We start from the raw sequence: 26,440 nt of genomic DNA on the forward strand, positions 1-26,440 counted from the left end.
CGAACCCCCGGCATTTGCTGCAAGGGCTCTGACTGCCCCTGGTTACTGAAGCCTCACGCACCGTGCTCTAGAATGCCGTAAACATGGGCTGAAATGCTTCTTTAAAGTTAACCTTGTGTTTTTAGTGAACTCTGATTTCTCTGAGAATTGTTATTGGAGTGATTCAAAGCGGTAAATCCAGTGTCTTATTGTTACGTGCAGCGTAACACAATCGAATTCCTTAACAGAAATGCTGATAACATTTACCATATGCTATTACACTAAATGCAATCTTGAGAAGCTCCCGGTTTATTGGACAGTTTGCCAAATTCTACATTATTGTGTCTTTCGGTACAATTGCACTTTAAAAGGTCTGAGTAAATTTATGGTTCCATAAAATTTGTGGCTGCCATGAGTTTTCCTCAATGTTAAATTACATAGGGTCAACATTTGTCACACTTTTCTAATCCCTCCAGTAAATCCATCATGCCGTTATTTCAACCACGCTTGGTTCACACTTTCAGTGCCTTTTGGTATTAATAGCAGAAGAAGGTACATTTTGTAGTACCCAGATCATTTAAGGATATTGATTGTTAGTTCGGTTATGTTTTATTTCAATATTATTTTAGTGTTGGAAGAATTAAGCAAAGTCAGATCTGAATAATGTTATGTTTTATTCCTCTATTGAATTTTGTTAAGACTCATTTATGTCGAGGTGGATTTCTGTCAGGGTTGAGTCTTGCTGAGTTTTGGACGGGGCCGGAGCGCTTTGGGCCTCGGCGCGATGGAGGCGCTGCGGGGGCCGGCGCTGAGCTGGCCCTGGTGCGCTTCGCCCCGCTCCTGGCCGCCTCCGTGTGGCAGCGGCAGCCGTTCCGCCTGCGCTACGTGCCGGGCCGCGGTGAGCCGGGAGCGGGCCGGGAGGCACGGCGGGAGGAGCGCCCGGAGCGGGGGGACTGGGAGGGGGACACGGCGGCCGGGAACCGAGAGCGTGTGAGGGGGAAGCGGCGGCCGGGACCCGAGGGCGTGTGAGGGGGGACCGGGGGGTGTGAGGGGAAACCGAGAGCATGTGAGGGGGAACCAGGAGCGTTTGAGGGGGAACCGGGAGAGTGTGAGGAGGACCCTGCGGCCGGACTCGAGAAGCGTCTGAGAGGGAAGTGGCGGGGGGATCGTTTGAAGGGGATCCGGCGGCCGGGAACCGGGAGCTTGTGAGGCGGGGACCGGGAGAGTGTGAGGGACACCTGGCGGCCGGGAACCGGGATCTTTTGAGGGTAATCCGGCGGCAGGGAACTGGCAGCGTGTGAAGGGGAGCTGGGCCGTGTGAGGATGCCCCGGTGGCCGGGAACCGAGGGCTTCTGAAGGGGAATTGGGGGGGGCGTGGTGTGAGGGGAACCCGGCGGCCGGAAACCAGGAGCGTCTGAGGGGGAAGCGGGAAAGTGTGAGGGGGATCCGGCGGCCGGGAACCGAGAGCGTGTGAGGGGGAGCCGGGAGTGTGTGGGCTCGAACCGGGAGCGTGTGAGGAGGGACCGAGAAAGTGTGAGGGGGGACCCGGCGGCTTCCCAGCCTCTCGGTGTCACAGCACGGGGTAACCCAGTGAGGCATCTGGTGCCCCCTCCCTGCAGCAGCAGGGCCATGGCCGAGCACAGGACACAAGATTCTGCCAGCAGGGTCTGGGATATCCGCAGTGAGGGAGACTCCGCAGCCTGTGTGGACAATCTGTTCCTGGCATGGCGTTGCTGAGCCGCCTCTCCTCTCTCTGCCCCGTGCAGGCGAGATCCCGGCGCACTTGGGCGGCACCACGGTGTTCGGGGATAACGTGGAGGATGAGTGGTTCATTGTGTACCTGCTCCGGGAGATCACCAGGGAGTTCCCGGGGCTGGCAGCCAGGTAAGGCGGGTGCTGCTGAGCTGCTTTTGTGCGAGGGCTGCCAAAAGGGGCAGTGCCTGTGCTCTGAAGGTGCTGTCTTACCATTGCCCATCCTTGGAGGTGTTTCCCCATCCCATACACCTTGGAAGTGTCCAAGGGCAGGTGGGATGGGGCTTGGAGCAGCCCGGGCTAGTGGAAGGTGTGCCTGGCTGTGGCCAGGGTGTTGGAACCAGGTACTGATCTTTAAGGTCCCTTCTAACCTAAGCCTTTCTATGGGCTTATGAATATTTAAAAAAAATCCTAGCAGACGTGGATTCAGAAGTGTGTTGTTGTGCTCTGCAAGGCTTTTCCTGCTAAATTTCTAATTTCTCCTTGGCCAGTATTGATGAAAACGAGGAGAGTTTCTCTTGATAGAAGCAGCTGATTTTCTGCCCAAGTGGCTGAATCCTGAGAACAGTGAAAACAGGGTGAGTGAAGCTTGTGTACAGTTGGCAAGGGGGAGCCAGTGGCCTTTCATGTAGCAGCTGGAGTTTTCTCTTGTACTTCTTGCCAAGTGGTGTGGCTGCCTCTGAAAATCCAGAGTGCTGTCTGTCCCTGACTGTTGCTCCCTTCAGGAGCACTCCTGAATCCACCTGAACTTTCCAGCTCTGCTAGAACTACTTGGATTTTTTTATTTCTACCATGTTGTGGAGTGTTTAGGGCAGAGGATTTGCTGCCCTCAGAGTAGGGAATGCTCAGGGCTGGAGTGTTGCTGTCTCTGTAAGGACACAGGCTTTGTCTGGTCCAGGTGAAATCATGAGCAGACACCTGCACCTGGATATGGATGGTTGCTAATGGCAGTGGATTAAAATGGAGATCATTAATTTGGTCATTAGCAAAAAAATTGTTCAATTATTTTTCCCCTACTCCAAGATTGTTAAAAGGGCTGGGACACAACACCCAAATGGATTGCAAGTGTGCACCTGGAGTGTCAGGCTCATACTTTCCTTTTGTTTGAGGGGACAGAGTGAGGGAGTTGAGAACGTTGCATTCAGGGCTTTTCTTAGGATCAGGAACCAGCAGAGGTCGCATGTGGCAGCTGAAATGCTGCTGCTTTTTACTGCCTGTGGTGCTCTGAAGCAGTCAGGCTATCCTGGTTCTCCTGAAGCACTTCTCTAGTTGAAGAGAAACGTGTAACAATTATTGTTGTTAAGGAAACAAGGTGTATTTGACAAAACTTGTTGCAGTTCAAATGGGGATTTTACAGAATATCAAGGATTTTTCCTAATGTATTTAGAATGACTAAAGTTTATATTTGCTTGGGGATTTCAATTTGGGACAAACTTTGTAAAGCCTGCAAAGCAATTTCTCAGAAAAATCTGTCTAGGATATATTTTGCATGCAGTCTCAGGTACTGCCTGTACTAGGGGTGCCTTCAAAGCCACTCTGGCGAGCCTGGAGGGAGTTGGATGCTGTCCCCAGCAGAGTCCCGCTGCAGGGAGTGTTTGTTTCTGCTCTGCCTGTTTCAGGTGACTTTCACTCGGTGTCTGTATGCACAGCTGGTGCAGCAGCAGTTTGTTCCCGACAGACGCAGTGGGTACACCCTGCCCGCCCCATCTCATCCTCAGTACAGAGCCTACGAGCTGGGCATGAAGCTGGTAATGATTTCTGCTGCATTTTGGACTTGCTTCATGCATGTCCAGGGAATGGGTCCTTGTCTGGACGTTGCCTGCTTGTGCAGGAAAATGTGAGCAAAGTCTGTCACACCTTGAGAACCTCTTGTTGTTGCATCTTTTATCTGCAGGCTCATGGCTTTGAAATGTTGTGCTCCAAGAGCAGTAAAGTGGCTCCTGATGCCAAGAGAAACGTGTTAAGCGGTCCTGTGTGGGAGAGATTCCTCAGGAGCTTGAAGGAGAAGGATTATTTCAAGGTCTGTGATTATTTCAGTGTCTGTGGCCTTTAAACATTCCAGGGAAAATACATTTTAACCCTTGAACTTGTGTGAGGAGTTGCAGTGGGGCCAGAGCTTGAATCCTTATCTCTGTGTGAAATGAATGAATGTCTTTAAAGGGGATGTGTGCAGTTTGTTCCCCTTTGAAAGTAATTTATTTTGGAAATTGAAAAGGAAAAAGCAAGATGTGGGGATTGATTCATTCATCTAAAGCAAGGGGAGAAATACCCTTGAGTGAGGAAAACCACCATATGTGATTGTGTGAGGTGTAACTGATTTCACAGGTTTGCATTTCATTTCCACCCCTCTAGAATTCCATATTCTTCAAGATCCATACATAACACCATAGACCTATCTGGGCCCATGCAAGTGTAATTTTTATGTGTGTGTGGTTTTTGTGAGTTCTGGGGGTGTTGGTGAGGTTCTGTGGGGTTTTTTTAAAAGATGCCTTTGACTACTTCTCTGAAGTTAATAAATGGGACATAAATTGAGTACTTACTTGAAGGTAATAAAATTGGACAACTTTATTGAAATTCTTAGGTTAATATCCTTTAATATACTTGAAATACAGGAATGGCCCTTTGCTGTATTGAGTTCCAAGTGTACATGGCCAAGAGGTCTTAGTTGTTTTGGTTCTCTCAGCATTTCTGTGTGACCAACAGTCATCCTGAGGAAGCCTGGCTGTGAAGAGGAAGGGGAGGGAGAATTGTTTGGGTTCATGCCTGTGACTTGCATTCCATAGGGAGAAATGGAAGGATCAGCCAAGTACCTGGAACTGTTGCACATGGCAGAAGATCACTTCCAGCAATGTGTTGCAGTGCCAGAAAGGTGAGAGCTGCTTGAAATTCATGAGTGTCATAGACCCTACAAATCCTGTAAGTGACCTTTGAAATCCTTGTTACAAACACCTGAACCCTTTAAAGTTTCATTGAAAAGCAGTCACAGTGAATAATGAACACAGGGTCATCTGTCTCCTTTGCTCAAGGGTCTGGCTGTGGATTTCTCTGGAAGATCAAATCCAAAAACTAAACCACTACAGAAATATCTGAGGCTTTGCCAGCCCATAATATCTTGACTGTTAGTTTTTTGAGTTTCCAGTCTGTGCTGTTTGGGATCTGGTAATCTTAATATTTGCCAAGGCCAATTAAAAGTAAAGGAAAAGAGCCATGACCAATGGGCTTTGGAGCCATCAGCTGGGAGTTGCAGGGACTGACTGTGTCCTGTTTTGGCCAATGCTCTGGGTAGTGCTCTGGTACTTGCCCAGATTAATTTCCCTTTTGGATATGTTTGCACAGAAGGAGAAATGAGTAATTCAAGTGATAACCTAAGTGCAGAGCATGTGATCCCATTGAATCCATTTTGGTAAATTGATTTCTTTTCTTCTAGCTGTGATGAAGTGAGCCCAGGTGATGAAATCCTGACACTGCTACAGACAGCACCCATTGATCTGAAGGAATTTGAGAGAGCAGCAGCTTGTCTTCCTGCAGAGGATGGTGAGCTGGCTGGGGGGATTATTCCTATTACAGATGATTATTTGTGGGGGGAGAGGGGCAATGCTGGCAGCTGGGAAGGGAGAGCAAATCCAGCCTTCCTTGAGACTAAACACTGGATTGGCTCTCCCAGTTCAGAGTAAGCCTTTCTTCCTCCCCTTAGTGGCCAAAGGCTTCTCAGTGACTGGAATGGTCTCTCTTAGCTTGAGCTCTGCAAAGCAGAGTTTTTAAGTAGTGACAAGAAATCTCCACTCAGTTCCTCTCAGCCTCTCTCTGCCTTTGCTGTGTGTGACCCAGGACCAGCACAAAAGCTGAAGTGCAGCACTGAGCTGCAGGATGGCTGCAGTCCTGTCAGTCAGCTGGGTTGGGCCTGTGGGCCAGCAGCTTGTGCAGAGTCACAGATCTGTGCTGTGTTCTTTCAGATGACAGCTGGCTGGATATTACACCAGGTGCTCTGGATCAGATGCTGAAGGAGACAAGAAATGAGTCCCTTCCTTCCACAAATGAGGAAGAGCAAAACTATGACTTGGGAGCAGTTGCTGAGAGCATGAAGGCTTTTGTGTCCAAAGTCTCCACGCACGAAGGAGCAGAACTGCCATGGTAGTGGCACTTGGAGTTTGGGTCTGGTGTGGAATGTTGCACTCTGCTGCAGCCCTGTGGCTGCTTCTGTGAGGTAGAGAATCAGAGATTGAAGGTGCTGTGCTGAGCAGGGCCTGAAGCAAAGCCAGAGCACTGAACATGTACTTGCTTTAAATCAGCTTGGTGCCACTCTGGCACTGGTGCAGCTTCAAGTGCTGCAAGCTGAGCTGCTCTCTGTCCCTCAGTTGGATTTTGTGGTCTTCACAATTTTTCTCCTTTATGCCAAGAGTTCTTCCACTCACTGTTTGATGTCTAATGCATACAGGCTTCAAGCTTCTGAGGACTTTTAAATTCAAATGTCCAACTTCAGTCCTGGCTTGAGAGAAATCAATATGGCTTGTGCCTGTGTCAGGCTTAGGCAGGCATAGAAGCTTCATTTCCTTAAAAATCCTTTTATATTTCAGGTCATCTGATGAGTCCCACGTTACCTTTGATGTGGATTCTTTTACGAAAGCCCTGGAGAGAATTTTAGGTGAGATGGCTTCTATATTTGAAACCAATCCCAGCACTGATTTCTTTGCTCTTGTACTGACCCAAAATCATGTCCAGGGGCAGACTCGGAGGAGCTGGATTCTGATGATCTGGATGAGGAGGAGGAGGAGGAGTTGGGTTTCTCAGATGAGGATGATGAAGAGCTGGATGCTGGGAATGAAAGGCAGGAGCAGAAGGTGTCTCCTGAGGAGCTCGTGGGCAGTCTCAAGGCGTACATGAGGGACATGGACCGTGAGCTGGCACAGACCAACGTTGGGAAAAGCTTCAGCAGCCACAAGAGAGGGGTGAGTGTGCCTTGAGCTCTGATCTGCAGCAGAAATGTGCAAGCAGGGAATGGGCTGCAAGTGGCCATTCTGAGCAATGGGATTGGAACCTTCCCACGTGCAAGCCAAGTGTGCTGGACCTGCACCATCGTACGTTTTTTATAAACTAAAGCTTACCTTAGCCTGGAATTTGCCCATCTTTTCCAAGGCTTAGTTCCATTTCCCTGTTTTTAGTAGTAGGGCAAGCAGCTGCAGCTTCACTTTGAGCTCCTGTAGTAGTTTTCTCCCAGAGGAAGCTGAGGCAGGACTCAGCAACACTTTGTGTCCTTCTCTTGGAACCTAGTCTGGGTAATGGACAGTGGTGATTTTCAGCTGGCATGAGCATTTGGTGTCTGAATTCCTGTCTGTCAGGACTCAGGAGTGTACTGGACTTTGTTGGCTGCACAATTGTTGTTTCTTTTCTCCTGTGATTTACCCTTTTTTTCCCCTGAAATCTGCTCCTGCAATTTGATAAAGCTCTCTCTTGGTACTCTCTGCAGGCAAGTTCTGTTGGAGCAGCCCCATGTGAGAGTGCTGGCCCTGGTTCTGGAGCTGAGGCTGCTGAGCTGGCAGCCCTGGATGTGGACATGAACCTGGTGGCAAACCTGCTCGAGTCCTACAGTGCCCAGGCTGGCCTGGCAGGACCCACCTCGAACATTTTACAGAGCCTGGGGCTGAATTTACCTGAGAGCACAGAGCTCACTGGCAGCTGAGCAAGGCAGGAGAGGCTTTGGACAAGACGTGGCTGCTGGGGAGGTGAAGCACAGACACACAGCAGGATGTGGAAGAAGAGGCCAAAGGTTTCAATTTAGAGCATTCTCTTCATTATGTGTCACTTCAGCAGGGGGAATTTACATGCAAAAGCTTCTGTTTGCACACTGTCTTGGAATGGAAATGAGATTTTCTTAGTGATGACACAATTTCAGAAAACTGAACAATGATGTTGAATGCATGACTCAAATGAGGCTTTCTTTCATTACAAAACCTGTCTTCCATTTTTCCATTCAGTGATCCAATTTGCCACATTTCTAAAATGTCCTTTTACCCATTGCTGAGTGGGTTCAAAATCTGGGGAGCAGTTCTTGTTCTGAAAATGCTGCTGCTTGTGGGGGAGGTGGGGAAATACCACATTGCAGGAAGAGTCTCAGGGATTTGGGAACGCTGGTGAAATGTTGGGCAGACATTTAATCCTTGCCCAGAGCATGATGCTGCATTGTAAGAACTTGTGACAATTCTGTAAGAGCCTGTTCCTTATTAAGCACAAGGATTTGAAGAGTAATTGAAGCAAATGTGTAAATATTGGCCAGAAGTATTTTTCAAATTTACTTCAATAAAAACAGAAATACAACTTGATTACTGAATTTTTGGAAGGTGTTTATAACTTCCTCAGTGCAGTAGTAGTTCTTGGAGTGAAATTATTTTTGTAATTGTTCATTTTCTGAATGAATTCCATTATTGCTGAATGTTGGCATCATGCCAGCAGTAGCTTTATGTGAGCCCAGGGTGAGCAGTTTTGGGGGTTTTTTTCAGTGAAAATGTGGTTGGAAGGCATGCAGCATGTTGCTTTCATGTGGAATGAAAAATCTGTTTTAAATATGACAACTTTAGTTTCAACAAGATAAATTTGAAATAAAATACATAGAAATTCCTGATACACAGACACCGACAGTTCAGTCCTGCTGGGTCCAAATCAGCTTCTTAATTTCTCTTTATTTCCTTTTCATTCAGCAATTAATGAGTTGTCCTCCACTGATGTTGTGTAATTTACTTTGTCAGCAGTTCAGGGAGAGCACTGGCAGGTTGGACAGGGATTAGAGATGGACAACAGAGCTGGGAAGTGTGAAGAAGGTTCTGCTGAATTTCAAGGAATTTGGACTGCTGAGAGGTGAGAGACTCAGAGAAATGTGTGGTGGAAAAATGGGGTTAACAGAGGTTTTTTAATTGAGACAAGGATACTGAGCAGTTAGTGGTGGAAAACAGAGGTACTTGAACCTTGGGAGGGGTTGGTGTTTGAGTAGGGAAGGTAATTTCCACTGAAAATTCATAAAATTCTCCACTGATGAGTAGCTAGATCAAGTTTAGATACTTAAAAAGAATGATTGAGTTGGAGAACATGATCACATTTAACTGCTGAGTGTCCTGTGCTATAGAAAAGGTCAAATTAGATGGAAGGACTCCCTTAGTGCATGAGGAGAGCTCCTAAGCTGAGGTGGCCGTCCCTCAGTGCAGCTTTTGGTGACAGTGATCCGTGGCCATTCCTGGTGCAGTTCTGTTATCATTTGTTTTTATACCATTCTGTTTCATTCCCTTCACACTTCCCACCCTTTCCCATTCCTCACTTCTTACCTAGCACTGCCCCAATGGTCCCTGAGTGCAGCTCTTTTAGAGAACAGGGCCTGTCCCAACAGGCGGCTGCTGCAGCCAGGGGAGGGGCAGGGCCAGGCACATCACAGCTCTGGTGGTGCTTGGAGACTGTTGGCTTTTGCACTTCAGGCAGATCAAATGAATCCCAACTGTCAGAGATTTCCACCACCTGCTATTTCTCCCTCTTTTCTTGGTTGGATTTAACAGATTTTCCTTTCCTCGCACAGAGCTGGAAAGCGAAATGCCCACCTACCCCATGGCCATCCCCAGCACCTTGTCCCTCTTTCTCTCCCCTTTAATTGGCGCCACTTTCTCCCCCCTCCTCCTCTCCCTGCCAGCTCCAGCAAAGCCATTTCACCCACTGGCACCAGCTGCCTCCCGTCCCTCGCTCCCATTTTGCCCTCTCTGAACTCCTGGAGCCGCCTGCCCGCGGAGCCGGAGCCGCCGTGGGGCCGGGTAATGGTGCAGGGAATGGTGGCAGGGATCCTTGGGCTGGGCTGGGCCAGGTGCCCGGGGCCAGCAAAAGCGCTCAGTGCCTCTGCTCCTGCCCCTGGGCAGGCAACAGAACACAGCAGGAAAAGCTTGGGGGCCTCAAGAAAGGCAGCCAGAGATCTCTTACTCATTATGGGCAGAACAGGCCTGGAGTGGGGAAATTATATTTAATTCAATTTATTACTAAACAAATCAGAGCAAGGGAATGAGATGTACAGCAAATCCTAAAAATGCACCTTCCCCACACTGTTCTGTCCTTCCTGAGCTTCACTTTACCGTGATTCCATCCCTCCACACCACACGGTGGCACAGAGGGATGGGGGTTACAGTCATGTCATGTCTCTGCTTCTCCCTCAGGGAGAGAAATCGTTGTCTTGTTCAGCCTGGGATTCCTCCCATAGGAGGACAGTTCACTTTACCTTCCTGGGCTTCACTTTACCGTGATTCCATCCCTCCACACCACACAGTGGCACAGAGGGATGGGGGTTACAGTCATGTCATGTCTTTGCTTCTCCCTCATGGAGAGAAATCCTTGTCTTGTTTCAGCCTGGGATTCCTCCCACAGGAGGACAGTCAGATCCTTTGCAACAGACAGACAGACCATTCTTCGCAGTCAGGTGCCTGATGCAGAAAGTGAGATACCTCCTCAGCATGTGTCAGCTGCTCTTCCTCCTCTTCCAAGGACAGTTCACAAGTGCCACATTCAGGCCAGTTTGTGATGATTTCCAAGAGCCCAGGGCGATTTGGATTTCCCATTGGGGCTTGTTGTGTCATGAGGGCAATGCACTCACTGCAGGCAGCAGCGGTGGCAGGATGGATTGCAGAGACTTTTCCTTTGCAGACCCAGCCCAGCGTTGGCACTGGGCATGAAGAGGCACTGAGGTGACCCTGAGAGGAAGGGCAAGGCACAGGGTGCAGCTGAGGAAGGACAGCGCTGTGCTGGGCTCAGAGGTGAAGCTGGCACTGCCCAGTGTGGAGAAGGTCCTTTCTGCAGCCCCTGTTACAGGGGAGCTGGGGCCTTGCTGCAGAGATACGGCCGCTCATTGGAGCAGTTGTCACTCCTCAATCTCCTGTCAGCCAGGTACACACACTGGGAATTGCCGAGGACAGGAACCCTGCAGGGAGGAGCAGAGGCAGCGCTGGCTGCCAGGGGCAGCCCTTGTGCCCCTGTGCCCCCAGGCCCTGCCCGGCTCCCCGGCACTCACCGGGAGCTGTAGCTGCTGCCGTCCCCCCAGTGCAGGCGCTCGCCCCGTCTGGGCTGCCCGAGCCAGTAATCGACCTTCCCACAGACACGGGAGAGCAAATCCTGCCCAGGAGAGAGGGGAGGAGTGGGAGCTGCCCCGGCCCCTCGGGGGGACACGGGCCTGGGGCTCCCCCTGCACGCCGGGGCTCCTTCCCTGCAAGGCCCCGGCCCAGGGCTGCAGCCCCGGCCCTACGAGCACCGAGCCCGGCCCAGGAGCACCCCCAGGCTGCCCTCAGCCACCCCACACCGCCCGCAGCCCCTCACTCACCATGGCCTCCTCATCCTTGGCAATGGCCAGGGAGGCCCCAAGCTCGGAGCACCGCTCCTGACCCTGCTCCCAGGTGCTGTAATCCCGTGAGAAGTAGTAGCAGACCCCATTGTAGCCAACCCAGTCAAAGGGACAGCACTGTGAGGTGGCAGCTGTGACTGGAACCTGTGGTGCTGCAGGGGGAAGAGGAGAAGGTTTGAGGATTGCCCTGTGCAGGGAGCAGGGAGCCCGCTCTGCCCCGAGGGGCTGGGCCCAGCCTGCTGCCCCTCCCTTACCTGCCAGCACAGCCAAGGCCACCCCCAAAGCCAGCACCAGCACCAGGAGCAGCAGAATCAGCACCGCCGTGCCCACGGGATGGCCCCTGAACCATTCACCTGGAGCAGGAAAGAGCTGCTGGCTGCCAGAAGCAGAGCCGGGCCTGCAATCTGCTCAGCCCATGGCCAGGGAGCAGAGCAGGGAGCCCTGAGCCAGTGTGGGCCTCACTCAGCTGGCAGCCAGAGAGCCAAGAGCCTGGCCACAGGCAGGGACACAGCAGTGGGCACAGGCTGCAGCAGGAGAACTGCACAGCCTTGGGGGCAGCTGGGGCTCTTGCTTCCAGCCACTGATGGGGCCCAGCAGAGCACCAGGCCTCTGCCAGACATCGGGAAACAGCCACACACCTGCCAGCCCTGCCCTTGGGAGGGGACACTCTCCCCACCCTGGAGGCCACAGGGGTGGCCCTGCACTCACCCAGGAATCTTCTGCGGTTCCTTTTGTGTTCATTCTTGGTTGCTGATGTGCCCTGGGGACCCAGGGGCTCCCTCACACTCCCATCACTGGTGCAGAATCCATTCTCCACATCTGCACTCACTGCACGCTCACAAGTGACAACCCCCTGCTTATGCCAAGAGGCTTCTTGGACCCCGGGCAGGTGTGGAACCGCGGCTGCTGGTCCCTGCTGGGGATGCTGGGGCTCATTCGCAACTGCTCGGATGGAGCAGAGTTCATTCTCCTCCTGCTCACAGCCGGCATCTCTCTGCCTGGAACAAACAGCACCTTGCTCCGGGGACTTCAGGAGTGCTGCTGGCAGATCCTTTGGGAGCTCGGCCTCGGGAACAGCTTCGCAGCCGCGCTGCTGGCACCCTGAAAGGGACACGGGGAGAGGTCACTGCTGGTGCCGGCCCTGGGGGCTCAGGAGGGCGGTGGCAGCTGTGGCTGCGCTGTCCCCGCTGCCCAGAGGTGCGGCAGCAGCTGCGGAGACAAGCGCAGCCTCCGGGAGCTCTCGGTGCCCGCAGCCCCGGCCCCTGTGGCTCTGCAGCCGCTGCAGCCCAGCTCCGTGCCGGGCCGGGCGCTGACAGCGCCTGCGAGCTGCCGGCCGCTGCTGGCCCGGGGCAGCTGCGGCTCGGAGCCCGCCCCTGCCGAGGGGCAAGAAGCAGCAGCGCCGGGCTGCTCACCATTGTGCCCCGCATTCCCTGCCCCGGCGCCTTGGAGCCCGGGCACACCGAGCGCCGGCACGGCCGCTGCGGCTCCCTGCCTGTGAACGTGGGAAGCTGCCACCAGAAACTCGCCAGAACCCCCCGGCCCTCAGCGCGGCCCCTCCGCCCGCAGCGAGCCCCGAGCTGGGGCAGCACCGAGCGCGGCTCCCACCTGGACTGGAGCCGCCTCCGAGCTCCGCCGCCGCTTCGCCGGGCTCCCGGTGCCGCCGCCGCTGCGGTCCCAGGCTGACACATGCGGAGCCGCCGCTGCCGCTGAAAATTCCCGTTTTTGGAGTGCGTAATGGCTTCCGGCCGAATCGATCAATCAGCGGGCGGGAACGCATCCCCGGTGCGGTCGTTTTGCTCCCCGCTCCCGCCGTGGTCCCTTCTCCCCGGCGCTCCCCGCTGCCTTCGCCGGGATCGGCTCCTTCACTGTTCTGCCGCCTCGGAGAGCCCGGAGGGAGGGATCTGAACCCAAATATTTTTCTCTCTGCTGAACGCAATGGAAACTGGGGGTGTCGGGACAGAGTCAGGCGCGTCGGCTGCCCGTGGCGTCACGGCGTCTCCGTTGGCCCCGGCGGAACTCACTCCTCGCCCCCGTGGCTCCCCAACCCTGCGGCGGGGCGAACCCCCGGCATTTGCTGCAAGGGCTCTGACTGCCCCTGGTTACTGAAGCCTCACGCACCGTGTTCTAGAATGCCGTAAACATGGGCTGAAATGCTTCTTTAAAGTTAACCTTGTGTTTTTAGTGAACTCTGATTTCTCTGAGAATTGTTATTGGAGTGATTCAAAGCGGTAAATCCAGTGTCTTATTGTTACGTGCAGCGTAACACAATCGAATTCCTTTAACAGAAATGCTGATAACATTTACCATATGCTATTACACTAAATGCAATCTTGAGAAGCTCCCGGTTTATTGGACAGTTTGCCAAATTCTACATTGTTGTTTCTTTCGGTACAATTGCACTTTAAAAGGTCTGAGTAAATTTATGGTTCCATAAAATTTGTGGCTGCCATGAGTTTTCCTCAATGTTAAATTACATAGGGTCAACATTTGTCACACTTTTCTAATCCCTCCAGTAAATCCATCACGCCGTTATTTCAACCACGCTTGGTTCACACTTTCAGTGCCTTTTGGTATTAATAGCAGCAGAAGAAGGTACATTTTGTAGTACCCAGATCATTTAAGGATATTGATTGTTAGTTCGGTTATGTTTTATTTCAATATTATTTTAGTGTTGGAAGAATTAAGCAAAGTCAGATCTGAATAATGTTATGTTTTATTCCTCTATTGAATTTTGTTAAGACTCATTTATGTCGAGGTGGATTTCTGTCAGGGTTGAGGGTTGCTGAGTTTCGGACGGGGCCGGAGCGCTTTGGGCCCCAGCGCGATGGAGGCGCTGCGGGGGCCGGCGCTGAGCTGGCCCTGGTGCGCTTCGCCCCGCTCCTGGCCGCCTCCGTGTGGCAGCGGCAGCCGTTCCGCCTGCGCTACGTGCCGGGCCGCGGTGAGCCGGGAGCGGGCCGGGAGGCACGGCGGGAGGAGCGCCCGGAGCGGGGGGACTGGGAGGGGGACACGGCGGCCGGGAACCGAGAGCGTGTGAGGGGGAAGCGGCGGCCGGGACCCGAGGGCGTGTGAGGGGGGACCGGGGGGTGTGAGGGGAAACCGAGAGCATGTGAGGGGGAACCAGGAGCGTTTGAGGGGGAACCGGGAGAGTGTGAGGAGGACCCTGCGGCCGGACTCGAGAAGCGTCTGAGAGGGAAGTGGCGGGGGGATCGTTTGAAGGGGATCCGGCGGCCGGGAACCGGGAGCTTGTGAGGCGGGGACCGGGAGAGTGTGAGGGACACCTGGCGGCCGGGAACCGGGATCTTTTGAGGGTAATCCGGCGGCAGGGAACTGGCAGCGTGTGAAGGGGAGCTGGGCCGTGTGAGGATGCCCCGGTGGCCGGGAACCGAGGGCTTCTGAAGGGGAATTGGGGGGGGCGTGGTGTGAGGGGAACCCGGCGGCCGGAAACCAGGAGCGTCTGAGGGGGAAGCGGGAAAGTGTGAGGGGGATCCGGCGGCCGAGTGTGAGTGGGGACCGGGAGAATGTGAGGGGGAACCGGTGGCCGAGAACTGGCAGCCTGTGAGGGAGAGCTGGGCCGTGTGAGGAGGACCCGGGGGCGGGGGTGTGAGGGGCACCCGGCGGCCTGAAACCAGGAGCGTCTGAGGGGGAACTGTGGCGTGTGAGTGGGATCCGGCGGCCGGGAACCGAGAGCGTGTGAGGGGGAGCCGGGAGTGTGTGGGCTCGAACCGGGAGCGTGTGAGGAGGGACCGAGAAAGTGTGAGGGGGGACCCGGCGGCTTCCCAGCCTCTCGGTGTCACAGCACGGGGTAACCCAGTGAGGCATCTGGTGCCCCCTCCCTGCAGCAGCAGGGCCATGGCCGAGCACAGGACACAAGATTCTGCCAGCAGGGTCTGGGATATCCGCAGTGAGGGAGACTCCGCAGCCTGTGTGGACAATCTGTTCCTGGCATGGCGTTGCTGAGCCGCCTCTCCTCTCTCTGCCCCGTGCAGGCGAGATCCCGGCGCACTTGGGCGGCACCACGGTGTTCGGGGATAACGTGGAGGATGAGTGGTTCATTGTGTACCTGCTCCGGGAGATCACCAGGGAGTTCCCGGGGCTGGCAGCCAGGTAAGGCGGGTGCTGCTGAGCTGCTTTTGTGCGAGGGCTGCCAAAAGGGGCAGTGCCTGTGCTCTGAAGGTGCTGTCTTACCATTGCCCATCCTTGGAGGTGTTTCCCCATCCCATACACCTTGGAAGTGTCCAAGGGCAGGTGGCATGGGGCTTGGAGCAGCCCGGGCTAGTGGAAAGTGTGCCTGGCTGTGGCCAGGGTGTTGGAACCAGGTACTGATCTTTAAGGTCCCTTCTAACCTAAGCCTTTCTATGGGTTTATGAATATTAAAAAAATCCCAGCAGACATGGATTCAGAATCATGTTGTTGTGCTCTGCAAGGCTTTTCCTGCTAAATTTCTAATTTCTCCTTGGCCAGTATTGATGAAAACGAGGAGAGTTTCTCTTGATAGAAGCAGCTGATTTTCTGCCAAAGTCACTGAATCCTGAGAACAATGAAAACAGGGTGAGTAGAGGTTGTGTACAGTTGGCAAGGGGGACCCAGTGGCCTTTCATGTAGCAGCTGGAGTTTTCTCTTGTACTTCTAGCCAAGTGGTGTGGCTGCCTCTGAAAATCCAGAGTGCTGTCTGTCCCTGACTGTTGCTCCCTTCAGGAGCACTCCTGTATCCACCTGAACTTTCCAGCTCTGCTAGAACCACTTGCACATTTTTGTTTTTTACCATGTTATGGAGTGTTTAGGGCAGAGGATTTGCTGCCCTCAGAGTAGGGAATGCTCAGGGCTGGAGTGTTGCTGTCTCTGTAAGGACACAGGCTTTGTCTGGTCCAGGTGAAATCATGAGCAGACACCTGCACCTGGATATGGATGGTTGCTAATGGCAGTGGATTAAAATGGAGATCATTAATTTGGTCATTAGCAAAAAATTGTTCAATTATTTTTCCCCTACTCCAAGATTGTTAAAAGGGCTGGGACACAACACCCAAATGGATTGCAAGTGTGTACCTGGAGTTACCTGGAGTGTCAGGCTCATGCTTTCCTTTTGTTTGAGGGGACAGAGTGAGGGAGTTGAGAACGTTGCATTCAGGGCTTTTCTTAGGATCAGGAACCAGCAGAGGTCGCATGTGGCAGCTGAAATGCTGCTGCTTTTTACTGCCTGTGGTGCTCTGAAGCAGTCAGGCTATCCTGGTTCTCCTGAAGCACTTCTCTAGTTGAAGAGAAACGTGTAACAATTATTGTTGTTAAGGAAACAAGGTGTATTTGACAAAACTTGTTGCAGTTCAAATGGGGATTTTACAGAATATCAAGGATTTTTCCTAATGTATTTAGAATGACTAAAGTTTATATTTGCTTGGGGATTTCAATTTGGGACAAACTTTGTAAAGCCTGCAAAGCAATTTCTCAGAAAAATCTGTCTAGGATATATTTAGAATGCAGTCTCAGGTACTGCCTGTACTAGGGGTGCCTTCAAAGCCACTCTGGCGAGCCTGGAGGGAGTTGGATGCTGTCCCCAGCAGAGTCCCGCTGCAGGGAGTGTTTGTTTCTGCTCTGCCTGTTTCAGGTGACTTTCACTCGGTGTCTGTATGCACAGCTGGTGCAGCAGCAGTTTGTTCCCGACAGACGCAGTGGGTACACCCTGCCCGCCCCATCTCATCCTCAGTACAGAGCCTACGAGCTGGGCATGAAGCTGGTAATGATTTCTGCTGCATTTTGGACTTGCTTCATGCATGTCCAGGGAATGGGTCCTTGTCTGGACGTTGCCTGCTTGTGCAGGAAAATGTGAGCAAAGTCTGTCACACCTTGAGAACCTCTTGTTGTTGCATCTTTTATCTGCAGGCTCATGGCTTTGAAATGTTGTGCTCCAAGAGCAGTAAAGTGGCTCCTGATGCCAAGAGAAACGTGTTAAGCGGTCCTGTGTGGGAGAGATTCCTCAGGAGCTTGAAGGAGAAGGATTATTTCAAGGTCTGTGATTATTTCAGTGTCTGTGGCCTTTAAACATTCCAGGGAAAATACATTTTAACCCTTGAACTTGTGTGAGGAGTTGCAGTGGGGCCAGAGCTTGAATCCTTATCTCTGTGTGAAATGAATGAATGTCTTTAAAGGGGATGTGTGCAGTTTGTTCCCCTTTGAAAGTAATTTATTTTGGAAATTGAAAAGGAAAAAGCAAGATGTGGGGATTGATTCATTCATCTAAAGCAAGGGGAGAAATACACTTGAGTGAGGAAAACCACCATATGTGATTGTGTGAGGTGTAACTGATTTCACAGGTTTGCATTTCATTTCCACCCCTCTAGAATTCCATATTCTTCAAGATCCATACATAACACCAATGACCTATCTGGGCCCATGCAAGTGTAATTTTTATGTGTGTGTGGTTTTTGTGAGTTCTGGGGGTGTTGGTGAGGTTCTGTGGGGTTTTTTTAAAAGATGCCTTTGACTACTTCTCTGAAGTTAATAAATGGGACATAAATTGAGTACTTACTTGAAGGTAATAAAATTGGACAACTTTCTTGAGACTCTTAGGTTAATATCCTATATTAAATATACTTGAAATACAGGAATGGCCCTTTGCTGTATTGAGTTCCAAGTGTACATGGCCAAGAGGTCTTAGTTGTTTTGGTTCTCTCAGCATTTCTGTGTGACCAACAGTCATCCTGAGGAAGCCTGGCTGTGAAGAGGAAGGGGAGGGAGAATTGTTTGGGTTCATGCCTGTGACTTGCATTCCATAGGGAGAAATGGAAGGATCAGCCAAGTACCTGGAACTGTTGCACATGGCAGAAGATCACTTCCAGCAATGTGTTGCAGTGCCAGAAAGGTGAGAGCTGCTTGAAATTCATGAGTGTCATAGACCCTACAAATCCTGTAAGTGACCTTTGAAATCCTTGTTACAAACACCTGAACCCTTTAAAGTTTCATTGAAAAGCAGTCACAGTGAATAATGAACACAGGGTCATCTGTCTCCTTTGCTCAAGGGTCTGGCTGTGGATTTCTCTGGAAGATCAAATCCAAAAACTAAACCACTACAGAAATATCTGAGGCTTTGCCAGCCCATAATATCTTGACTGTTAGTTTTTTGAGTTTCCAGTCTGTGCTGTTTGGGATCTGGTAATCTTAATATTTGCCAAGGCCAATTAAAAGTAAAGGAAAAGAGCCATGACCAATGGGCTTTGGAGCCATCAGCTGGGAGTTGCAGGGACTGACTGTGTCCTGTTTTGGCCAATGCTCTGGGTAGTGCTCTGGTACTTGCCCAGATTAATTTCCCTTTTGGATATGTTTGCACAGAAGGAGAAATGAGTAATTCAAGTGATAACCTAAGTGCAGAGCATGTGATCCCATTGAATCCATTTTGGTAAATTGATTTCTTTTCTTCTAGCTGTGATGAAGTGAGCCCAGGTGATGAAATCCTGACACTGCTACAGACAGCACCCATTGATCTGAAGGAATTTGAGAGAGCAGCAGCTTGTCTTCCTGCAGAGGATGGTGAGCTGGCTGGGGGGATTATTCCTATTACAGATGATTATTTGTGGGGGGAGAGGGGCAATGCTGGCAGCTGGGAAGGGAGAGCAAATCCAGCCTTCCTTGAGACTAAACACTGGATTGGCTCTCCCAGTTCAGAGTAAGCCTTTCTTCCTCCCCTTAGTGGCCAAAGGCTTCTCAGTGACTGGAATGGTCTCTCTTAGCTTGAGCTCTGCAAAGCAGAGTTTTTAAGTAGTGACAAGAAATCTCCACTCAGTTCCTCTCAGCCTCTCTCTGCCTTTGCTGTGTGTGACCCAGGACCAGCACAAAAGCTGAAGTGCAGCACTGAGCTGCAGGATGGCTGCAGTCCTGTCAGTCAGCTGGGTTGGGCCTGTGGGCCAGCAGCTTGTGCAGAGTCACAGATCTGTGCTGTGTTCTTTCAGATGACAGCTGGCTGGATATTACACCAGGTGCTCTGGATCAGATGCTGAAGGAGACAAGAAATGAGTCCCTTCCTTCCACAAATGAGGAAGAGCAAAACTATGACTTGGGAGCAGTTGCTGAGAGCATGAAGGCTTTTGTGTCCAAAGTCTCCACGCACGAAGGAGCAGAACTGCCATGGTAGTGGCACTTGGAGTTTGGGTCTGGTGTGGAATGTTGCACTCTGCTGCAGCCCTGTGGCTGCTTCTGTGAGGTAGAGAATCAGAGATTGAAGGTGCTGTGCTGAGCAGGGCCTGAAGCAAAGCCAGAGCACTGAACATGTACTTGCTTTAAATCAGCTTGGTGCCACTCTGGCACTGGTGCAGCTTCAAGTGCTGCAAGCTGAGCTGCTCTCTGTCCCTCAGTTGGATTTTGTGGTCTTCACAATTTTTCTCCTTTATGCCAAGAATTCTTCCACTCACTGTTTGATGTCTAATGCATACAGGCTTCAAGCTTCTGAGGACTTTTAAATTCAAATGTCCAACTTCAGTCCTGGCTTGAGAGAAATCAATATGGCTTGTGCCTGTGTCAGGCTTAGGCAGGCATAGAAGCTTCATTTCCTTAAAAATCCTTTTATATTTCAGGTCATCTGATGAGTCCCACGTTACCTTTGATGTGGATTCTTTTACGAAAGCCCTGGAGAGAATTTTAGGTGAGATGGCTTCTATATTTGAAACCAATCCCAGCACTGATTTCTTTGCTCTTGTACTGACCCAAAATCATGTCCAGGGGCAGACTCGGAGGAGCTGGATTCTGATGATCTGGATGAGGAGGAGGAGGAGGAGTTGGGTTTCTCAGATGAGGATGATGAAGAGCTGGATGCTGGGAATGAAAGGCAGGAGCAGAAGGTGTCTCCTGAGGAGCTCGTGGGCAGTCTCAAGGCGTACATGAGGGACATGGACCGTGAGCTGGCACAGACCAACGTTGGGAAAAGCTTCAGCAGCCACAAGAGAGGGGTGAGTGTGCCTTGAGCTCTGATCTGCAGCAGAAATGTGCAAGCAGGGAATGGGCTGCAAGTGGCCATTCTGAGCAATGGGATTGGAACCTTCCCACGTGCAAGCCAAGTGTGCTGGACCTGCACCATGATACGTTTTTTATAAACTAAAGCTTACCTAAGCTTGGAATTTGCCCATCTTTTCCAAGGCTTAGTTCCATTTCCCTGTTTTTAGTAGTAGGGGAAGCAGCTGCAGCTTCACTTTGAGCTCCTGTAGTAGTTTTCTCCCAGAGGAAGCTGAGCCAGGACTCAGCAACACTTTGTGTCCTTCTCTTGGAACCTAGTCTGGGTAATGGACAGTGGTGATTTTCAGCTGGCATGAGCATTTGGTGTCTGAATTCCTGCCTGTCAGGACTCAGGAGTGTACTGGACTTTGTTGGCTGCACAATTGTTGTTTCTTTTCTCCTGTGGTTTACCCTTTTTTTTCCCCTGAAATCTGCTCCTGCAATTTGATAAAGCTTTCTCTTGGTACTCTCTGCAGGCAAGTTCTGTTGGAGCAGCCCCATGTGAGAGTGCTGGCCCTGGTTCTGGAGCTGAGGCTGCTGAGCTGGCAGCCCTGGATGTGGACATGAACCTGGTGGCAAACCTGCTCGAGTCCTACAGTGCCCAGGCTGGCCTGGCAGGACCCACCTCGAACATTTTACAGAGCCTGGGGCTGAATTTACCTGAGAGCACAGAGCTCACTGGCAGCTGAGCAAGGCAGGAGAGGCTTTGGACAAGACGTGGCTGCTGGGGAGGTGAAGCACAGACACACAGCAGGATGTGGAAGAAGAGGCCAAAGGTTTCAATTTAGAGCATTCTCTTCATTATGTGTCACTTCAGCAGGGGGAATTTACCTGCAAAAGCTTCTGTTTGCACACTGTCTTGGAATGGAAATGAGATTTTCTTAGTGATGACACAATTTCCGAAACTGAAACACGATGTTGAATGCATGACTCAGATGAGGTTTTCTTTCATTACGAAACCTGTCTTCCATTTTTCCATTCAGTGATCCAATTTGCCACATTTCTAAAATGTCCTTTTACCCATTGCTGAGTGGGTTCAAAATCTGGGGAGCAGTTCTTGTTCTGAAAATGCTGCTGCTTGTGGGGGAGGTGGGGAAATACCACATTGCAGGAAGAGTCTCAGGGATTTGGGAACGCTGGTGAAATGTTGGGCAGACATTTAATCCTTGCCCAGAGCATGATGCTGCATTGTAAGAACTTGTGACAATTCTGTAAGAGCCTGTTCCTTATTAAGCACAAGGATTTGAAGAGTAATTGAAGCAAATGTGTAAATATTGGCCAGAAGTATTTTTCAAATTTACTTCAATAAAAACAGAAATACAACTTGATTACTGAATTTTTGGAAGGTGTTTATAACTTCCTCAGTGCAGTAGCAGTTCTTGGAGTGAAATTATTTTTGTAATTGTTCATTTTCTGAATGAATTCCATTATTGCTGAATGTTGGCATCATGCCAGCAGTAGCTTTATGTGAGCCCAGGGTGAGCAGTTTTGGGGTTTTTTTTCAGTGAAAATGTGGTTGGAAGGCATGCAGCATGTTGCTTTCATGTGGAATGAAAAATCTGTTTTAAATATGACAACTTTAGTTTCAACAAGATAAATTTGAAATAAAATACATAGAAATTCCTGATACACAGACACCGACAGTTCAGTCCTGCTGGGTCCAAATCAGCTTCTTAATTTCTCTTTATTTCCTTTTCATTCAGCAATTAATGAGTTGTCCTCCACTGATGTTGTGTGATTTACTTTGTCAGCAGTTCAGGGAGAGCACTGGCAGGTTGGACAGGGATTAGAGATGGACAACAAGAGCTGGGAAGTGTGAAGAAGGTTCTGCTGAATTTCAAGGAATTTGGACTGCTGAGAGGTGAGAGACTCAGAGAAATGTGTGGTGGAAAAATGGGGTTAACAGAGGTTTTTTAATTGAGACAAGGATACTGAGCAGTTAGTGGTGGAAAACAGAGGTACTTGAACCTTGGGAGGGGTTGGTGTTTGAGTAGGGAAGGTAATTTCCACTGAAAATTCATAAAATTCTCCACTGCTGAGTAGCTAGATCAAGTTTAGATACTTAAAAAGAATGATTGAGTTGGAGAACATGATCACATTTAACTGCTGAGTGTCCTGTGCTATAGAAAAGGTCAAATTAGATGGAAGGACTCCCTTAGTGCATGAGGAGAGCTCCTAAGCTGAGGTGGCCGTCCCTCAGTGCAGCTTTTGGTGACAGTGATCCGTGGCCATTCCTGGTGCAGTTCTGTTATCATTTGTTTTTATACCATTCTGTTTCATTCCCTTCACACTTCCCACCCTTTCCCATTCCTCACTTCTTACCTAGCACTGCCCCAATGGTCCCTGAGTGCAGCTCTTTTAGAGAACAGGGCCTGTCCCAACAGGCGGCTGCTGCAGCCAGGGGAGGGGCAGGGCCAGGCACATCACAGCTCTGGTGGTGCTTGGAGACTGTTGGCTTTTGCACTTCAGGCAGATCAAATGAATCCCAACTGTCAGAGATTTCCACCACCTGCTATTTCTCCCTCTTTTCTTGGTTGGATTTAACAGATTTTCCTTTCCTCGCACAGAGCTGGAAAGCGAAATGCCCACCTACCCCATGGCCATCCCCAGCACCTTGTCCCTCTTTCTCTCCCCTTTAATTGGCGCCACTTTCTCCCCCCTCCTCCTCTCCCTGCCAGCTCCAGCAAAGCCATTTCACCCACTGGCACCAGCTGCCTCCTGTCTCTCGCTCCCATTTTGCCCACTCTGGACTCCTGGAGCCGCCTGCCCGCGGAGCCGGAGCCGCCGTGGGGCCGGGTAATGGTGCAGGGAATGGTGGCAGGGATCCTTGGGCTGGGCTGGGCCAGGTGCCCGGGGCCAGCAAAAGCGCTCAGTGCCTCTGCTCCTGCCCCTGGGCAGGCAACAGAACACAGCAGGAAAAGCTTGGGGGCCTCAAGAAAGGCAGCCAGAGATCTCTTACTCATTATGGGCAGAACAGGCCTGGAGTGGGGAAATTATATTTAATTCAATTTATTACTAAACAAATCAGAGCAAGGGAATGAGATGTACAGCAAATCCTAAAAATGCACCTTCCCCACACTGTTCTGTCCTTCCTGAGCTTCACTTTACCGTGATTCCATCCCTCCACACCACACGGTGGCACAGAGGGATGGGGGTTACAGTCATGTCATGTCTCTGCTTCTCCCTCAGGGAGAGAAATCGTTGTCTTGTTCAGCCTGGGATTCCTCCCATAGGAGGACAGTTCACTTTACCTTCCTGGGCTTCACTTTACCGTGATTCCATCCCTCCACACCACACAGTGGCACAGAGGGATGGGGGTTACAGTCATGTCATGTCTTTGCTTCTCCCTCATGGAGAGAAATCCTTGTCTTGTTTCAGCCTGGGATTCCTCCCACAGGAGGACAGTCAGATCCTTTGCAACAGACAGACAGACCATTCTTCGCAGTCAGGTGCCTGATGCAGAAAGTGAGATACCTCCTCAGCATGTGTCAGCTGCTCTTCCTCCTCTTCCAAGGACAGTTCACAAGTGCCACATTCAGGCCAGTTTGTGATGATTTCCAAGAGCCCAGGGCGATTTGGATTTCCCATTGGGGCTTGTTGTGTCATGAGGGCAATGCACTCACTGCAGGCAGCAGCGGTGGCAGGATGGATTGCAGAGACTTTTCCTTTGCAGACCCAGCCCAGCGTTGGCACTGGGCATGAAGAGGCACTGAGGTGACCCTGAGAGGAAGGGCAAGGCACAGGGTGCAGCTGAGGAAGGACAGCGCTGTGCTGGGCTCAGAGGTGAAGCTGGCACTGCCCAGTGTGGAGAAGGTCCTTTCTGCAGCCCCTGTTACAGGGGAGCTGGGGCCTTGCTGCAGAGATACGGCCGCTCATTGGAGCAGTTGTCACTCCTCAATCTCCTGTCAGCCAGGTACACACACTGGGAATTGCCGAGGACAGGAACCCTGCAGGGAGGAGCAGAGGCAGCGCTGGCTGCCAGGGGCAGCCCTTGTGCCCCTGTGCCCCCAGGCCCTGCCCGGCTCCCCGGCACTCACCGGGAGCTGTAGCTGCTGCCGTCCCCCCAGTGCAGGCGCTCGCCCCGTCTGGGCTGCCCGAGCCAGTAATCGACCTTCCCACAGACACGGGAGAGCAAATCCTGCCCAGGAGAGAGGGGAGGAGTGGGAGCTGCCCCGGCCCCTCGGGGGGACACGGGCCTGGGGCTCCCCCTGCACGCCGGGGCTCCTTCCCTGCAAGGCCCCGGCCCAGGGCTGCAGCCCCGGCCCTACGAGCACCGAGCCCGGCCCAGGAGCACCCCCAGGCTGCCCTCAGCCACCCCACACCGCCCGCAGCCCCTCACTCACCATGGCCTCCTCATCCTTGGCAATGGCCAGGGAGGCCCCAAGCTCGGAGCACCGCTCCTGACCCTGCTCCCAGGTGCTGTAATCCCGTGAGAAGTAGTAGCAGACCCCATTGTAGCCAACCCAGTCAAAGGGACAGCACTGTGAGGTGGCAGCTGTGACTGGAACCTGTGGTGCTGCAGGGGGAAGAGGAGAAGGTTTGAGGATTGCCCTGTGCAGGGAGCAGGGAGCCCGCTCTGCCCCGAGGGGCTGGGCCCAGCCTGCTGCCCCTCCCTTACCTGCCAGCACAGCCAAGGCCACCCCCAAAGCCAGCACCAGCACCAGGAGCAGCAGAATCAGCACCGCCGTGCCCACGGGATGGCCCCTGAACCATTCACCTGGAGCAGGAAAGAGCTGCTGGCTGCCAGAAGCAGAGCCGGGCCTGCAATCTGCTCAGCCCATGGCCAGGGAGCAGAGCAGGGAGCCCTGAGCCAGTGTGGGCCTCACTCAGCTGGCAGCCAGAGAGCCAAGAGCCTGGCCACAGGCAGGGACACAGCAGTGGGCACAGGCTGCAGCAGGAGAACTGCACAGCCTTGGGGGCAGCTGGGGCTCTTGCTTCCAGCCACTGATGGGGCCCAGCAGAGCACCAGGCCTCTGCCAGACATCGGGAAACAGCCACACACCTGCCAGCCCTGCCCTTGGGAGGGGACACTCTCCCCACCCTGGAGGCCACAGGGGTGGCCCTGCACTCACCCAGGAATCTTCTGAGGTTCCTTTTGTGTTCATTCTTGGTTGCTGATGTGCCCTGGGGACCCAGGGGCTCCCTCACACTCCCATCACTGGTGCAGAATCCATTCTCCACATCTGCACTCACTGCACGCTCACAAGTGACAACCCCCTGCTTATGCCAAGAGGCTTCTTGGACCCCGGGCAGGTGTGGAACCGCGGCTGCTGGTCCCTGCTGGGGATGCTGGGGCTCATTCGCAACTGCTCGGATGGAGCAGAGTTCATTCTCCTCCTGCTCACAGCCGGCATCTCTCTGCCTGGAACAAACAGCACCTTGCTCCGGGGACTTCAGGAGTGCTGCTGGCAGATCCTTTGGGAGCTCGGCCTCGGGAACAGCTTCACAGCCGCGCTGATGGCAGCCTGAAAGGGACACGGGGAGAGGTCACTGCTGGTGCCGGCCCTGGGGGCTCAGGAGGGCGGTGGCAGCTGTGGCTGCGCTGTCCCCGCTGCCCAGAGGTGCGGCAGCAGCTGCGGAGACAAGCGCAGCCTCCGGGAGCTCTCGGTGCCCGCAGCCCCGGCCCCTGTGGCTCTGCAGCCGCTGCAGCCCAGCTCCGTGCCGGGCCGGGCGCTGACAGCGCCTGCGAGCTGCCGGCCGCTGCTGGCCCGGGGCAGCTGCGGCTCGGAGCCCGCCCCTGCCGAGGGGCAAGAAGCAGCAGCGCCGGGCTGCTCACCATTGTGCCCCGCATTCCCTGCCCCGGCGCCTTGGAGCCCGGGCACACCGAGCGCCGGCACGGCCGCTGCGGCTCCCTGCCTGTGAACGTGGGAAGCTGCCACCAGAAACTCGCCAGAACCCCCCGGCCCTCAGCGCGGCCCCTCCGCCCGCAGCGAGCCCCGAGCTGGGGCAGCACCGAGCGCGGCTCCCACCTGGACTGGAGCCGCCTCCGAGCTCCGCCGCCGCTTCGCCGGGCTCCCGGTGCCGCCGCCGCTGCGGTCCCAGGCTGACACATGCGGAGCCGCCGCTGCCGCTGAAAATTCCCGTTTTTGGAGTGCGTAATGGCTTCCGGCCGAATCGATCAATCAGCGGGCGGGAACGCATCCCCGGTGCGGTCGTTTTGCTCCCCGCTCCCGCCGTGGTCCCTTCTCCCCGGCGCTCCCCGCTGCCTTCGCCGGGATCGGCTCCTTCACTGTTCTGCCGCCTCGGAGAGCCCGGAGGGAGGGATCTGAACCCAAATATTTTTCTCTCTGCTGAACGCAATGGAAACTGGGGGTGTCGGGACAGAGTCAGGCGCGTCGGCTGCCCGTGGCGTCACGGCGTCTCCGTTGGCCCCGGCGGAACTCA

The 26,440-nt window shown here is 52.7% G+C and overlaps 4 protein-coding genes and 1 long non-coding RNA gene across 6 annotated transcripts in view; 3 read left to right on the forward strand and 2 right to left on the reverse strand.

Moving 5' to 3' along the window:
- LOC139595394 (early activation antigen CD69-like) overlaps window positions 1–13,867 on the reverse strand; it is a 55,748-nt gene extending 41,881 nt beyond the window's left edge. The window contains exons 1-6 of one of the 2 annotated variants that reach the window (XR_011681017.1): window positions 12,689–13,867; window positions 11,792–12,184; window positions 11,338–11,436; window positions 11,063–11,235; window positions 10,757–10,857; window positions 10,194–10,666 (exon numbers count right to left, since the gene is read on the reverse strand). Coding sequence is in view for 1 of the 2 variants with exons in the window: in XM_071438499.1 (XP_071294600.1) it covers window positions 11,792–12,184; window positions 12,689–12,860 (565 nt within the window). In the remaining variant the exon portion in view is untranslated. The remainder of the gene's footprint in view (window positions 1–10,193; window positions 10,667–10,756; window positions 10,858–11,062; window positions 11,236–11,337; window positions 11,437–11,791; window positions 12,185–12,688) is intronic. The other variant, XM_071438499.1, reaches the window with a different exon arrangement.
- On the forward strand, window positions 628–8,056 carry LOC139595390 (protein ecdysoneless homolog). The gene is given in 12 exon segments (XM_071438490.1): window positions 628–877; window positions 1,746–1,863; window positions 2,223–2,233; window positions 2,236–2,309; window positions 3,351–3,479; window positions 3,626–3,751; window positions 4,515–4,600; window positions 5,159–5,265; window positions 5,685–5,862; window positions 6,306–6,373; window positions 6,451–6,677; window positions 7,196–8,056. Coding segments are annotated over 12 exon segments (1,572 nt in total). The 5' UTR covers window positions 628–642; the 3' UTR covers window positions 7,409–8,056.
- LOC139595404 (uncharacterized) lies at window positions 11,100–25,461 on the forward strand. The gene is made up of 2 exons (XR_011681022.1): window positions 11,100–11,207; window positions 24,536–25,461. It is a non-coding gene; the product is annotated as an uncharacterized lncRNA (long non-coding RNA).
- Window positions 13,019–21,392, forward strand: LOC139595334 (protein ecdysoneless homolog). The gene is given in 13 exon segments (XM_071438366.1): window positions 13,019–13,049; window positions 13,854–14,021; window positions 15,070–15,187; window positions 15,545–15,555; window positions 15,558–15,631; window positions 16,683–16,811; window positions 16,958–17,083; window positions 17,851–17,936; window positions 18,495–18,601; window positions 19,021–19,198; window positions 19,642–19,709; window positions 19,787–20,013; window positions 20,533–21,392. Coding segments are annotated over 13 exon segments (1,536 nt in total). The 3' UTR covers window positions 20,746–21,392.
- On the reverse strand, window positions 22,669–26,391 carry LOC139595395 (early activation antigen CD69-like). The gene is made up of 6 exons (XM_071438501.1): window positions 26,026–26,391; window positions 25,129–25,521; window positions 24,675–24,773; window positions 24,400–24,572; window positions 24,094–24,194; window positions 22,669–24,003 (listed from the first exon to the last, which is right to left on the reverse strand). The coding sequence occupies exons 1-6, from the start codon at window positions 26,195–26,197 to the stop codon at window positions 23,889–23,891; spliced, it is 1,053 nt and encodes a 350-aa protein (XP_071294602.1). The 5' UTR covers window positions 26,198–26,391; the 3' UTR covers window positions 22,669–23,888.
- Window positions 26,392–26,440: the final 49 nt, after the last annotated feature.

This window comes from Agelaius tricolor, unplaced genomic scaffold (genome assembly GCF_023055355.1).
Source record: "Agelaius tricolor isolate 1412-34295 unplaced genomic scaffold, bAgeTri1.0.p SCAF_13, whole genome shotgun sequence".
NCBI classification, from domain to species: domain Eukaryota; kingdom Metazoa; phylum Chordata; class Aves; order Passeriformes; family Icteridae; genus Agelaius; species Agelaius tricolor.

Coding starts and splice junctions, on each gene's coding strand:
- LOC139595395 (XM_071438501.1), bottom strand. CDS start 26,197: ATGCGTTCCCGCCCGCTGATTGATCGATTCGGCCGGAAGCCATTACGC. Junction 24,774..25,128: donor GAACCTCAGAAGATTCCTGG/GTGAGTGCAGGG, acceptor TTCCTGCTCCAG/GTGAATGGTTCAGGGGCCAT. Junction 24,573..24,674: donor GGCCTTGGCTGTGCTGGCAG/GTAAGGGAGGGG, acceptor TTCCCCCTGCAG/CACCACAGGTTCCAGTCACA.